Source organism: Podarcis tiliguerta, assembly GCF_965153285.1.
Source record: "Podarcis tiliguerta genome assembly, chromosome: 4".
Classification (NCBI taxonomy): Eukaryota; Metazoa; Chordata; class Lepidosauria; order Squamata; family Lacertidae; genus Podarcis; species Podarcis tiliguerta.
In genome coordinates, this window is record NC_139537.1 from 25,562,720 (window position 1) to 25,576,482 (window position 13,763).

Below are 13,763 nucleotides of genomic sequence, written 5' to 3' on the forward strand. Positions count from 1 at the left end.
ACTGTGTGACCAAGAGGATTCCATCCCCTTTAGCAAAATCTGTCTTTTGGCAGCTAGGGCTACTCACACGATCCCTTTTTGTCCCACAGGGAGGAAAGGCTCACAATATTAAGTCATTTTCAGCTCAAAGCCAGGATCCTTGAATTGTATTTACCTGTGTTGAGTCAGCCTTTTCAAACTGCATCGGTTAGAGTCTCTGCAACGTCATCACGAGCAGCACCGGAAATGAAAGACTTATGTCAATGAACGTTATGGATATTGACTGGGAGACAAGCACCTGCAAACTCATTCACCACGTAAAGCACTGAATCAGCCCTGAGTCAACTAGATAGCAGTTTTCCAGCACAGTTGTTGTGGCATTCCTTATCTAGAGTATACATGTTTGTACAGTCAATAATAGACGCCACATTATCATAATTCCCTAAATACATTGTTTACAATGGTTACTTCAATGCTTTTGAAAAATCAGATAAAGCTATACTACACAACTGCAAGATAGCTTTCGGTGTCTAGTTTTCAGCAATGTTTTAGTGTTTGTGAGTAGTATACAATAGGTAAGGTACTAAGAAGATGCAAGAAGAAGAAGCCTAAAGAAAGTTTTACGATGCTTCTTTTGTTCACGGACCAGTTAATATGCTGTAAATTGGCTACCTTGTTAACCTGTCACCACTAGGTTTCCTTCATGTGGTGGGACAACCAGAGATGATCTCTGAGGCCTGATAGGCATAAATCTAGGGAAGAGCAGGACTGGTGAAAGAAAGCTGCATGGATCACATGACCTAAGCTGCTCTCAGGAGGACACTGTCCCATCACCAGTATTGAAGTAAGAGTCAGCTGGCAGTCTGAGCAGCTTCTGTACGTGGAATGGCAGTGCTACCTTGACCTTTGACTCAAACAGCAAAAATGTCCTAAAGAAGAGGTGATCCCTCAGGTACCATAGTCATCTGGAGTTTGGGAGTACATAGCCAGCAATATGCTGATGACACACTTCTCCTTTACATCTGCAGGTGAGGCGGTGGATGTGTTGGACCATTGCCTTTCCTTGGTAATGGACTGGATGAGAGCAACAAACTTAAGCTCAATTCAGATAAGACTGAGGCACTGCCAGTGGGTAGTTCCCAAGTCCAGATGGATGGGAGGTAGCCTGCTCTTGAAGGGGTTACACTCCCTCTGGAGGAGGGGGCATACAGCTTGAGGGTCCTTCTGGTTCCTTTGCTGTCTCTTGAGGTTCAGGTGGCCTTAGTGGTGCAGAGTGCCTTCCATCAGCTGCACCCCAGTGGCTCAGCTGTGCCCCTATCTGGACAGGGTCCAGGACCCAAAGTTCCATAATCAAGCATCAGTATTGAGCTTCAGCAGGCACCAGGCATTCTAAATACTGGCCTATCTTGCCAGAACAGCAAAAAAATTATATTTTCTTGATTTGTCCCTGACTCAACCATAGCTGGTGAAAATTATTAAGGGCTGGCATGGTATGTTCATATCTCACAGCCCCAATTAACCATTTTACTACTCTCTTCTGGACTAAATGATGTTTCTGGACCATTTTCAAGAGCAGCCTAACAGATAATGTACTGCAGAAATTCAGATGGAAGGTTACTTGTGTGTGTGCTCAGCGAAAGCAAGACTATCCCCATCCAGGTACAGTTGTGGCTGCTGTGTCAGCCTCAGTCTCGGAGGCCGGCTGTACCTCTAGTGACAAAAATATACCTTGACATGTAATAAATTATTAGTTTAACACTGCAAACTTGCAGTGGGTCTCACTACTATTTGAAGAGGCATTAAAAAGTGTTTTTTTCTGAAGAAAAGAGTTGATTTAGTATGCTACCCTTCACATTTCCGATTAGAGATCCATTTTCATTTGAAACACTCCTTTGCCAGCAAATGTTACTGCAGAAATACTCTATGAGATAAGTGAAGAAGAATTAAGCAACAATTGGGATTCATCAATGTTTTGCTTTGAGTCAGATCATCTGGCCCTGTTGCCTAATCCTTTTCCTTTAGTCTTTCCCTAAATGTGCTTGAATTGATGTTGGCACCTCAGAATCAGCGTACATGAGAAAAGTCATTGAAAGTAATGAAAGGAAATAGCTTGTCTGAGTAGAACACACTTCCCTCCATCAATTCTTATTGTGTTGCCTTGTGCATTTCTGCTGTTGCATCTGCCTTGCTTACCTCACCTGGCTTCATTTAAACTGGAGAGCCAGAATTGAATCTGGGACCTCCTGTATGCCAGACTTGTGGTTTAGCACTGAGCTATGCCCCATTACTATAAAGATCATATAAAGATTGTATGTAGTTGGAAAGTTTTTGAAATATATCTTTATACCACTTGCCATTATAAATAGGTCTCAAAGCAGTTTGCGAAGGCTGGATACTTCTCCTCCTCCTCCTCCTTATTGCTGTATTATTATTCATTTGTATACAGCCTTCCATCTGCAGGTCTCAAGTTGATTTGCAACATAAAAATACAGTAAGAGGCCACAAAACATGAGAACAGCAAGAACAAAAACCACAGACCAATAACCCTCTCCCCCCCATTACCAACTTAAAACACAGCTACCTCATCAATTTTCTCAATTCAGATTGAAGCTGGTTTGGAGGGGAACCAGTCTGAATCATTTTGGATCCAAAATTATAAACATAGAGTTGCATCTCTATTATGTGATATAGGCTAACTATTTCTTTCTCTCTCTCTTACAGGTTCTATGGACTGTCATTCAGAGAGACCCTAATGGATGTCTTTTGCATTTTTTAAAACCCATCTCTTTTTGTGGGGGATTCTTGGATCAACACTCTGTCCCTATAATGACTGAAACATCCGAAGGATGTGATTGACAAGAAGCTTGTGCAGTCTGCAAAGGATTCCCCCCCACTGACCAGTTTTGTACCTTGACTCCCCCAAAGAGAAGCATGCTCAGTGGCCCACACGGTTAGAGAAGAGTTGCCTCTCACTTGGGCAGTGAGAGAACTGGCGTTTTGAAGTCTGAAGATGAGTGCCCCGCTGGTTCCCAATAAGTCATGTTACAATTTATTGCAGGACAACAGAAACGAGATGAAGAATAACAATGAACGTATGGTGACTGTTGGAGACACGAATGCCAACCAAATCACACCAGAGGTTAGAACCTCTGGAGGGGAATTAAGGACAAATGATCTGTCAAGAGAAACTAGATGCCGGAATGCAGGTGAGACAGAAAATAACACACAGTTAGATTCAGAGAGGAACAGACTTCAGGGCACTACTACTGGCCTATCTGAGTTTAGGCTGCATTCCACCAGCAGCAGGGAATTGCATAAGGATTACAGGACTGATGGGGTGAAGGACTCTTCAAAACTACTCCCTATTAGCCGGGGACATAGTTTGTCCAATCTGAGGATTAATACAAATGAGACCTTTTCAGTGGTTCTTTCAAAAAGCGATGCTGATCTCATTCAGCACGTTTCAAAGGAGAGAGCACCTAGAAGGATTGAGCCAGAAGGCATAAAGCGCCTTTCCTTGGGGAGATCAAGGAAACTGATGGCTAAAACGGAAGCTTTTGGGAAAGAATTTGTAGGTCGTGTATCAGGCAAGCGGTTGCTTTCCGCATCCTTGGATTCCATTGACACCTCGCACCATTTGATTGGGGACACCGAGAGATCTCGTAAAACATCCACAGACCACTTTTTAGGCGTGGTGTTTCGTCCAACTGATAGCGCCTCCGAGGGAAACATTGTCCGTTATTCTAAGCCACCATCTACCTCAGAAACGAAGAAAACAAATGTTGCGGCAACACAACCAGGTGCGGACAACCTTGCAAATTTCAACAAACAAAGCACACCACACCCTGCTCACATAGATCTACATTTAACTGTAAAATCCAGTGAAATTTGGAGCAGATCAGAAGCACAAGTAGATCACCAGGGTGATAAGAGAGGAAAGGCGGAGTTGAAAAGCCCTCTGTATTCTCAGTCTAAGAGTATGTGTCAGCAAAAAATTGACAGGAATACGCCGGTTGAATTTCTCGGATATCAGATGGAGGAAAATAACGTTGCAGGGCAGAATAAAAAGGATTATGGGTCTGAAGTATACAAGGAGAAATCACATCAGTTGCAGGAAGCTTGTCGCAAAGGAGAGAATCCATATTTAAATGAGGACTTTGACTCTGCCAGTGACAGGCTGGTAAGTAATAGTAATAACTCCCCAGGTTTAAGAAAGGGAGGTAGTCTTAGTGACAGCAGGTCGATGAACCAACTGAGTGAGTGTATTGCTGAAAAAGAAGAGGATTCTGCATTGCCTTTTGCTGGTGACAGCAAACACAGTGGCAAGCTGACACCTACAAGAAATAAAAACCTACATGATACTGATGCAAGTTGCATTCAAGCAGCTGGTGGACATATGCCTTTTATGCATAACACAAATCTGCCAGACTGCAAACTTCTAAACAGTAATGAAAGCAAACTAGTCAAAGGGAATAGTGATGTTGCGATGCTCACCTCTGATCAACCAAACGTGTTTAGTGCAGAGAATGCGCCAGATGATCACTCTAACATCCAGGGCTGTGGTTTAGATGCTACAAGTGTTTCAGTTCTGAGCAAGAAGACGGTCATTCTAAAGAGAAATCTTTCGAGCGACACTCCGGAGAGCTGTAAAATATCAGGAAGAACGGATACCTTTTTATGTGCCCCGACACCTTTGCGCCCTGTGGCGGCTGTGAATGTCAGTAATCACACCACAGCATCAAGCAGTGGCTTGAAGGATCTCTATACACTTCATGTTGACAAGCTGCCATCCTCTGCGGTCCTACCTCCCATTGACGACACACAGTTGCTAAGCCTATCCCCTAAAGTGCCTAACAAGACTCCCTGTAACAGTGGCATCCCCAAACCCATCCTCATCCATGCTAAGGGCTCCCATCTGGCCAAGGACGATGGGGAGAGCAATGGCATAGAGAAGCCGGAAGACAAGCCTGAGATAAAACCAGACATCCCCAAGCCCAAACATGTAAGGCCTAAGATCATCACTTACATCAGAAGAAATCCCCAGGCAATAAGCCACCTTGACCATGCATTTGCCCCAGCAGGATTACCCTATGTGGCACCTCCTTGCAGCATGCCAGTGGCTACAGAGCAGAAGGCTTCGAGCGATGGAGATATTAAAGCAGGCACCGTTCTCTATGACAAGTTTAAACCTGACTTGCAGAAGCCTCGGATTTACAGTTCTGGACTCGTGGTGTCTGGCATTAAATCCCCAAGCCATCATTTTGGTCAAATGGGTGAAAAATTTATCCAGGAGGTAAGGCACACAGGATGGTTTTTGTATGTAGCACCTGGCTGTTGCAATGTAGCACGAAGTGCATAAACACATGGGGGTCATCTGTCAGGAGCTGGAGTAAGATGTAGGTCAGTGATGAATAACACGGTGTCAGTAAAGTTAACACTTAATTCAAAGAAACCCAAACAGCACAGGGCCAGTGACCCCAGCAACCTAAGGCCCATGGGCCACAAGAGGCCCACGGGGGTTGTTTAACCAGCCCACAAGCCACCCCCGAACCGAGCCACCTGCTCTTGCGCTGCGCTAAACTGGCGCGGTGCGGGGACTTGCTTTTGCGGCGCTGGAAATGGCATCTGCACATGCACAGATGCCGGAAATTGTGTCTGTGCAGACACCACAAATCGCGGGTGGGGGCGCGATCCGGCCCACGGAGGGATCTCTGCTGGAATCAACTGGCCCAGGCAAGGTAAACCTTGCCGACCCCTGCAGTAGGCCTTGCCCAAATGAGGTTGAGAAGTTCTGCGAAGTTCTGTACAAACATTCAGTCCTGTTCAGTACAAGAGGAACCACAGGGTCAGACATTGGGTGTATGATTGCGATAAGCTCTGTACAGTTGGCCCCAGTTAGTAACCGAGCAGCTGCATTTTGGAAGTCTTTCAGGAACAGCCCTATCTGAAACACATTGCAGTAAGGAGTCATAGCATTGGGCCACAAACATGGCAAGTTTAGAATAAATCTTTTTTTAAAATAAACCTTTTTAAAAATCCTTTCACAAATACGACTTTAAAAGAGCATTTGCTCCACATAAATGTTCAGTTTTTATTTTCTGCTAAGCAATGTATTCCCTTTTTGCTGTGCCATCTGAAAAAGATAAGAAGCAAACCCCCCCCCCCACTTTGCATAGATAAACCAAGGTGGTTAAAAAATGCATTAACCAGGTATTTGCAGAATTCTTCTTTCCTTTTTAAAATGCATTTGTTATTGCTGAATGGACATGTCCTATTAAAGCACAGTGTATATAATGAAGTCTCCAATTAACATGAGAAGTAGCTGGGACGCATTGTAGCTGTCCAGTCGCTGTGCTATTTATTTATTTTAATGGGAAGAGGTTTTACCAAAGTGAAATAGGCTAGTTTCATTAATGACTTCTGGAGAAAAAGCATACCTTTCTAAAAATGTAAGGAAGTAACATGCTGAAATACATTGCGATGGTTAAAAACAGCATTTCAGATAGTTTACAGAAGTGCTAACTTTATTTACATATAATTAACTTTCAGAAGGCAGAAATTAATTGGTGAACTATGCGAGCAGGAAGTAAAGATTATGCAGATGTAAAGCCTAGATCCTGTGTTCCATATGCTTTCCTACATATTTTACACCAAGATTACAGGGATGAAAAAAAACACCAAACGATTTTCATTCATAGAAGCATGATACTACTCTTGGAGCACTGTAGCCACAAGGATCAAAGGATTTATAGCTGTCATTAAATTGCATTGTGTAAATGTATATAAATAATTGAAAATGCAGTGACATGACACAAGAATGTGTTGTAAATTAGCAGCAAAGTTAATCAAGCAGCCTAGGTAGTTTTGCATATTCAGCTTTTGGCAATTTTTATGATTAATTTCTGAAATAAATCTGGCTTTGCCTTCCAAGCTGTTTTTGTTTTTTTAAAAATCAAAATCTTAAAAGCAAAGTGCAAAATAACGTCCGGATGCTAGTTTGTAGCTTAAATCACCAACCGGATTCCCCTTCAACGATGCTTTAAATTGTGTGCTGGCAAACTGAACAACCGTTCAGGAACCTTTCTTAATATTCCTCAGCACTTTTGTTTTTATGCAATTCCTGATCACAGGTGCATTTGTCTTTTTTGCTTGTTTGCTTTCTTAAAATTGCTGCCCTGCCCTTTTCGCACATGTTCAAAAGCAACCTTGCAAAAACCTGCTGGGTGCTTGTCTTCCAGGAGCTGCCTGCAGGACACTTCCAGGTGTAACCATTCGCCAGGATTATAGGAAAGTCAGAGCTGGGTTGACAAGGTGAACCAGCATGTTTGCTGTCATCTCTCTCTCTCTCCTTCCATATGGCAGCCACATGCCAGCATCTACTGAAATAGAGTAGAAATATCAGAGATTGCATGGTGCAGTTTATATTTCCCTGGGCAAGTTCCAAAGCTATGCAGGATTCCGCCCTGCAGTGGTGGCCTTTGTTAATTTAACTGACAAGTTCAGGTTGCCCAATGAAAGCTGATTTGGAGTTCTTGCACAACAAACCCGCTCCCCCCCAAATGTGGACCTCCTGCAATAAGAAAAATGATGGGGGGAATGCAGCAAAAAGTACTTTAAAGCAACCTTGTCGAGCATCTCTGCAAACAAATCAAAGTGAATGCTCCTTAAATAGCCAATATTGCCTAATCGCCTTGCTAAGAAATCAGGATTGATGCTTAAGAGCAGGTCACCCAGAAGTGCCCCTAGTGAGCAATTTCCCTTTGGGGGAAATAGAGCAACTGCTGAGCGGGCAGAGTTATTTTCTGCAGGGGTGGGGGGCATTTTTCATCCTGAGGACCACTTTCCCTTCTGGGCAGTCTTCCGGGGGCCACATGCCACTGGTGGGTGGGGCCGGAGGCAAAAGTGAGTATAGTGATGAATGTGAATGTTACTGTTATTTATTAATTTCTGAATTGCCTTCCACAGCCTTAAAAACAGCTCAAATAAGGTTAAAAAAACAACAACCAAACTCTACAGGAACAACTGAGTACAATACAGGTTTTAAAAAGAAACAAAATAAGCACCTACGGCAGAGGCCTTTTCATCTAGCTGCAAAAGCTTGTCAAAACAAAATTGCTTCCAGAAAGATCAGCGAGTTCAGTGACACATGTCAGTCAGACAAAAACACTTGAGCGTATAAAACAATGCTGGTGTGACCTGGGGAAAGAGGGGGCATCCTGGGGAAAACCCCAAGGGCCCAAGATTCCCTACCCCTAGATTATGGGGGGAGCAGTATTTACACACAAGGGGATCAGTTTAATTTCATGAATTTGATGCCACTACTAAAATCAGCTTACTTATGAGTAGGTAACATATAAAATTGCACCGTTAGGCCACATGTTTAATTATCCCACTGAAACCAATGAAGTGTAAATGTGTCACACTTTGGCCAGATTGTGCCCAGTGCTCCCCCCCCCCCTGTGCTCACCATGAAGTTGTTACAGTAAGTGCCACGCTTTTAACATGGGGGGAGGGGGAGAGATGCCAGTACTGTGTACCCTTGAGCACCCCCAGAAAAAAAGCACAACTTGTGCCCATTACTTGGAGGTAGGCATAATTGAAAGCAATGATTTATTTAGAAATAAAATTTAGACTGCAGCACAATTTCTAAATGGTAAACAGCAAATCACAATACAATTGCCCATATAAAACTTGTAACACTAAAACCAGAATAAAACTCTGCAAAAGTTATCAAGTCCAGCATTAAGAGCTGGCAAAAGCTTCAGCAAACCCTCCACCATCCCGGGAAAGCCTCTTAATCCTGATTTTATTTTATTCTTTGGTAAATTTGCAAAAAGAAAATGTCTTCAGAATATATCTAAAACACATAACAGATGACACTTCCTGCACAGCACAGGGAAGATAGTTCCAAGAATAAGCACAGCAATGGAAAATGCTCATTTCCAATGAATTTGTGATAGGATTACATATGTGAATCATGGCCTGCATATAAAGCATTGCAGGGCCAGTATCTTGTTGTGGAAATTTCATTTTTTTTTATTGCTTGGTTGGGGCAGGGGCAGGCACAGGGAGGGATCCATTAATCACTCACATAACCACCATCACCACCACAAATTCATTCACGATAACATACATAAATTTAGGAAGATTAATTCTTTTGTCTACATTGATACATTTATATTTAAATTGTTACTAGATACCACCTTTTAATTCATTTCTCATTAATCAGAGCATCTGAGTGTCCAATACATTAGTGTCCAGTTACTTTCCCTGCTAAATGTTTTCCAATTCCTCTCTGTAAAACAAGAGGCAACGAGCACATATAAGAGCAGACTTCACTAGCTTAATGTCTAATAAAGAACAAAGGTGATTAAAATGCCCTGCTGAGTGGTGGAATCCTGTACATACGGAACTGCTCAGAAATACAGTGGTACCTCGGGTTAAGAACTTAATTCGTTCTGGAGGTCTGTTCTTAACCTGAAACTGTTCTTAACCTGAGGTACCACTTTAGCTAATGGGGCCTCCTGCTGCCGCTGCACTGTGCGACTATGTTTTCTGTTCTCATCCTGAAGCAAAGTTCTTAACCCGAGGTACTATTTCTGGGTTAGCGGAGTCTGTAACCTGAAGTGTCTGTAACCTGAAGCGTCTGTAACCTGAGGTACCACTGTAAGCCTGTGGCGCTTCGTCCCACGCAAATGTGTTTAGGATTGTAGCCATTCCCTTCGCATCAGGGCTTTTTTTCCAGCTCGAACTCACCAGACCTCAGTTTCAGCACCTTCGGGTGGGCACCATTGCCATTCTAAGAGAACAAAGGAGGTGTTAATGGTGAAAAAAATAGCACTGCTTTGCCTGTTTGTTCACAAGGAAGCCCCACTCAGTGGGACTTACTTTCAGGAGTGCAGATTTAGCCAGAAATTCTATATCCAGTTGAACTTAATGAGACTTGGTTGTTGTTATTAACATGCCCTCCGGCATTCCTCAGATGAAAACAGGGACATTTCTCACTCCCACACCAACTGACCCCCCCATCTTTGTCCCCCCTCCTGCACAGCATTTCCTATTAGAAGAAAAGCAATGGGACACAGCACGCACACCCCCACCACCCCGAGAAAGCCTCTTAATCCTGATTTTATTTTATTCTTTGGTAAATTTGCAAAAAGAAAAACGCACAGCAATAAATACATTTTAGAAAGGGACAGGATTAGACGCGGATGCACAAAGCGTTTCTATTTTTAAAAAATCAAGATGTCTTGGGCCCTTCCGCTCCCCCTTTCTTCCCACCCAGGGCAGCCTTGCTATCTCCTTGCCCCCTCAGAGCTGGTACACCACACAGGGCTGGGCCTTGGTGGCAGCGGCCATTCCTCCTCCTTGCCTACTCTCCAGCACCTACTACAAGCTCCCCACAGGAGGAGGCCAGCAGTGGCAGCCATGGAGTGACAATGTGTCACTCCCTCACTGCTGCCGTCCCTTGTCTTCACTTGGCAGTGCTGGCAGGCAGAATAGGGACATTCTGGTATCAAATCAGAAACTGGAACAGCTTTTGGGTTTCCGCAACTGCCCCTGGAAAATCGGGACACTTAGTTCAGTGGTACCTCGGAAGTCGAACGGAATCTGTTCCAGAAGTCCTTTCGACTTCCAAAACATTCGGAAACCAAGGTGCGGTTTCTGATTGGCTACAGGAAGTTCCTGCAGCCAATCGGAAGCCGTGTCGGACGTTCGGGTTCCAAAGAATGTTTGTAAACCGGAACACTTTCTGGGTTTGCAGCGTTCGGGAGTCAAAGCATTCGTCTCGCAAGGTGTTCAACTTCCAAGGTATGACAGTACTGCATATATTAATCATTTTTTACATGTGTCTCAAGGTGTTTTGCAGACATACCAGAAAAAGCTGAAATAGGGGTTGTTTTTTTAAGTACAAAAACAAAAGACAATAGGATTGCACTGTAGGTAACCTTTGTGTGTATTCAGCCTTACCAAATAATTTTCAAGCAATCATAATGGAACGCCACCATTTGATGTTCTGTTGTGAAAGGTAGTCTATCACTTTTTATTCAGAGATTGCTGCATTTTCCACCTCTACATACCAAACCAATGATCATGCTGGAAAGCAGCAAACTCACTTCTTATAAGCAGTTATAAAAACGCCATACATTTTGTTTCTCGAGATACCTTTCTTGTCATAACTTTTTTTTGTATTTATATTTGTGCAGGTTGGGGAAAGGCCTGTGAAAGGAGAATTTTGTCCTCCACCATACACTCACTATGAGGTGCCTCCAAGCTTTTATCGCTCTGCAATGATACTTAAGCCTCAGTTAGGACTGGGAGCAGTTTCCAGATTACCGTCTGCAAAAAGCAGGATTTTGATTACAAGCCAGAGGTCTTCAGCAAGCTGCATCCATCCCCAAGGGCCAATAGCCAGTTCTCCTCCGCTTTTCCATCCAGATAATTCAGGTAACCATCTTCACTGTCTGTCTTTTAATTACAGTGGTCAATTTATTTTCTTTTTAAAAAGTAGGGTGGGGGGGTGGGAAGATATCAACATGAACAGAGCTGGGGCCTGTTCCTAGCATGGTCTAATCATAGCGATTAAGTCTAATAACAGTGATTAAGGTTATTTGCTCAATTTGAGTATAAAACTATCTTGCACATTAATTAATGGATCCACTTCCAGTGTGGGAAGTGTAGCCATACAGCCAAATGGTTACTGCAGAGAAGTGCCCTCACTAAAGGGCAAAATTTGTCGGGAATACACAGTGATCTTACTAATTAATTTTTATAAAATATGTGCCAAAACGAACAATATTTGTAAACAGGTTGTGAAGTTATCCAGTGGCCATGGGTACCTGAGTCTCCACTCCAAACTAAGTTAATTGTGGAATTACTTTGACTCATGCCATCGTTTTTGTTCTTAACACAAAATTCAACTTTGTGGTTGTTGTTTTTTAAAGTAAACAAAACTATGCCAAAGAATCCTGGGAACTGTAGTTTGTTAACAGTGATGAGAATTATTAGGAGACGCATGGCGGAGCTACACTTCCCAGTGCCCTTAACAAACCTTGATCTTTGTGGAGGAAAAGTGGGATATAAATCTAATTAACGAACATTGTATTTGATTCTTGGCATGGACCAGTCTCTCCTAACAGATAAATCCTAGGCATGTTTACTCAGAAACCCCACTGGAGGAACTCAGGTGTGTATGCATAGGCTTGCAACCTAAATCAACCATTTGTTCCCCTCCATCTTCAGACTGAAACATCATACATGAAAATACAATCAACAAAAGGGCATTTGCTTAAGTTATTTGTAGCTAGCCAGCACTTAATACATTCAGCCAGAGCAAAGCAAGCCTAAAAGAATGACAACCTTATTAAATAAAGTGACCTGTTTCCATAGAGTATAAACAACAATAGCTAAGTGGTAAAGCACTGCTTTGCATACAGAAAGTCTGGTCCCTTATTCATTCCATGGCATCTCTTGGTATGATTGGGAGAGAAAACTTTCAGAAATCCTGTCAAGCAATAGCCGGTCAGTGTAGACAACTCTGGTCTGGTGTAGACAACTCAATGGTCTGGTTCAGTATAAGGCAGCTTCCTAGCTTCTTCTGCCACAGCACTGCAATCTGGTACAGGACTTGGACACCATCTGTACTGTACATCTTTGGGGTCAACTTTAACTATGAAAGTAGCATAAAAGTGCTTTCAATGTATGGTGTGGGTGTGATCTGAGACAGAGGACAAATCCCAGAGATTCCTGGGGAAATAAAATGTCATTGACCACTGTCTGGATTGTTGTTTAGTCGTTCAGTTGTGTCCAACTCTTTGTGACCCCATGGACCAGAGCACGCCAGGCGCTCCTGTCTTCCACTGCCTCCCGCAGTTTGGTCAGACTCATGTTTGTAGCTTCGAGAACACTGTCCAACCATCTCATCCTCTGTCGTCCCCTTCTCCTTGTGCTCTCATCATCAGGGTCTTTTCCAGTGAGTCTTCTCTTCTCATGAGGTGGCCAAAGTACTGGAGCCTCAGCTTCAGGATCTGTCCTTCAAGTGAGCACTCAGGGCTGATTTCCTTAAGAATGGATAGGTTTGATCTTCTTGCAGTCCATGGATTATAATCAATCTGATTTCGATGCTGCCCATCTGGTGATGTCTATGTGTAGAGTTGTCTCTTGTGTTGGAAAAGAGTATTTGTGATGACCAGCTTGTTCACTTGACAGAACTCTATTAGCCTTTGCCCTGCTTCGTTTTGAACTCCAAGGCCAAACTTGTCAGTTGTTCCTTTTATCTCTTGAATCCCTACTTTAGCATTCCAATCCCCTATAATGAGAAGAACATCCTTCTTTGGTGTCATTTCTAGAAAGTGTTGTAAGTCTTCATAGAATTGGTCAATTTTAGTTTCTTCAGCACCGGTAGTTGGTGCATAAACTTGGATTACTGTGATGTTAAAAGGTCTGCCTTGGATTCGTATCGAGATCATTCTATCATTTTTGGAGATTGCATCCCAGTACAGCTTTTGCCACTCTTTTGTTGACTATGAGGGCCACTCCATTTCTTTTATGGGATTCTTGCCCACAGTAGTAGATATGATGGTCATCCAAACTGAATTTGCCCATTCCCATCCATTTTAGTTCACTGATGCCCAGGATGTCAATATTTATTCTTGCTATCTCATTTTTTACCACATCCAGCTTACCAAGGTTCATGGTTCTTACATTCCAGGTTCCTATGCAATATTTTTCTTTACAGCATTGGACTTTCCTTTCGCTTCCCGGCATATCCGCAACTGAGCGAC

General features: G+C 43.0%; 2 protein-coding genes across 4 annotated transcripts in view; one reads left to right on the top strand and one right to left on the bottom strand.

The window, feature by feature from the left end:
- Window positions 1-13,763, bottom strand: part of FLT1 (fms related receptor tyrosine kinase 1) — a 482,624-nt gene that overhangs the window by 275,027 nt on the left and 193,834 nt on the right. The window lies entirely within an intron of this gene.
- Window positions 1-13,763, top strand: part of MTUS2 (microtubule associated scaffold protein 2) — a 302,916-nt gene that overhangs the window by 95,682 nt on the left and 193,471 nt on the right. For all 3 annotated transcript variants that reach the window (XM_083437007.1, XM_083437008.1, XM_083437006.1), the window contains 2 exons: window positions 2,701-5,272; window positions 11,187-11,427. In XM_083437007.1, coding sequence (XP_083293133.1) covers window positions 2,990-5,272; window positions 11,187-11,427 — 2,524 coding nt within the window. In that variant the 5' untranslated portion in view covers window positions 2,701-2,989. The remainder of the gene's footprint in view (window positions 1-2,700; window positions 5,273-11,186; window positions 11,428-13,763) is intronic.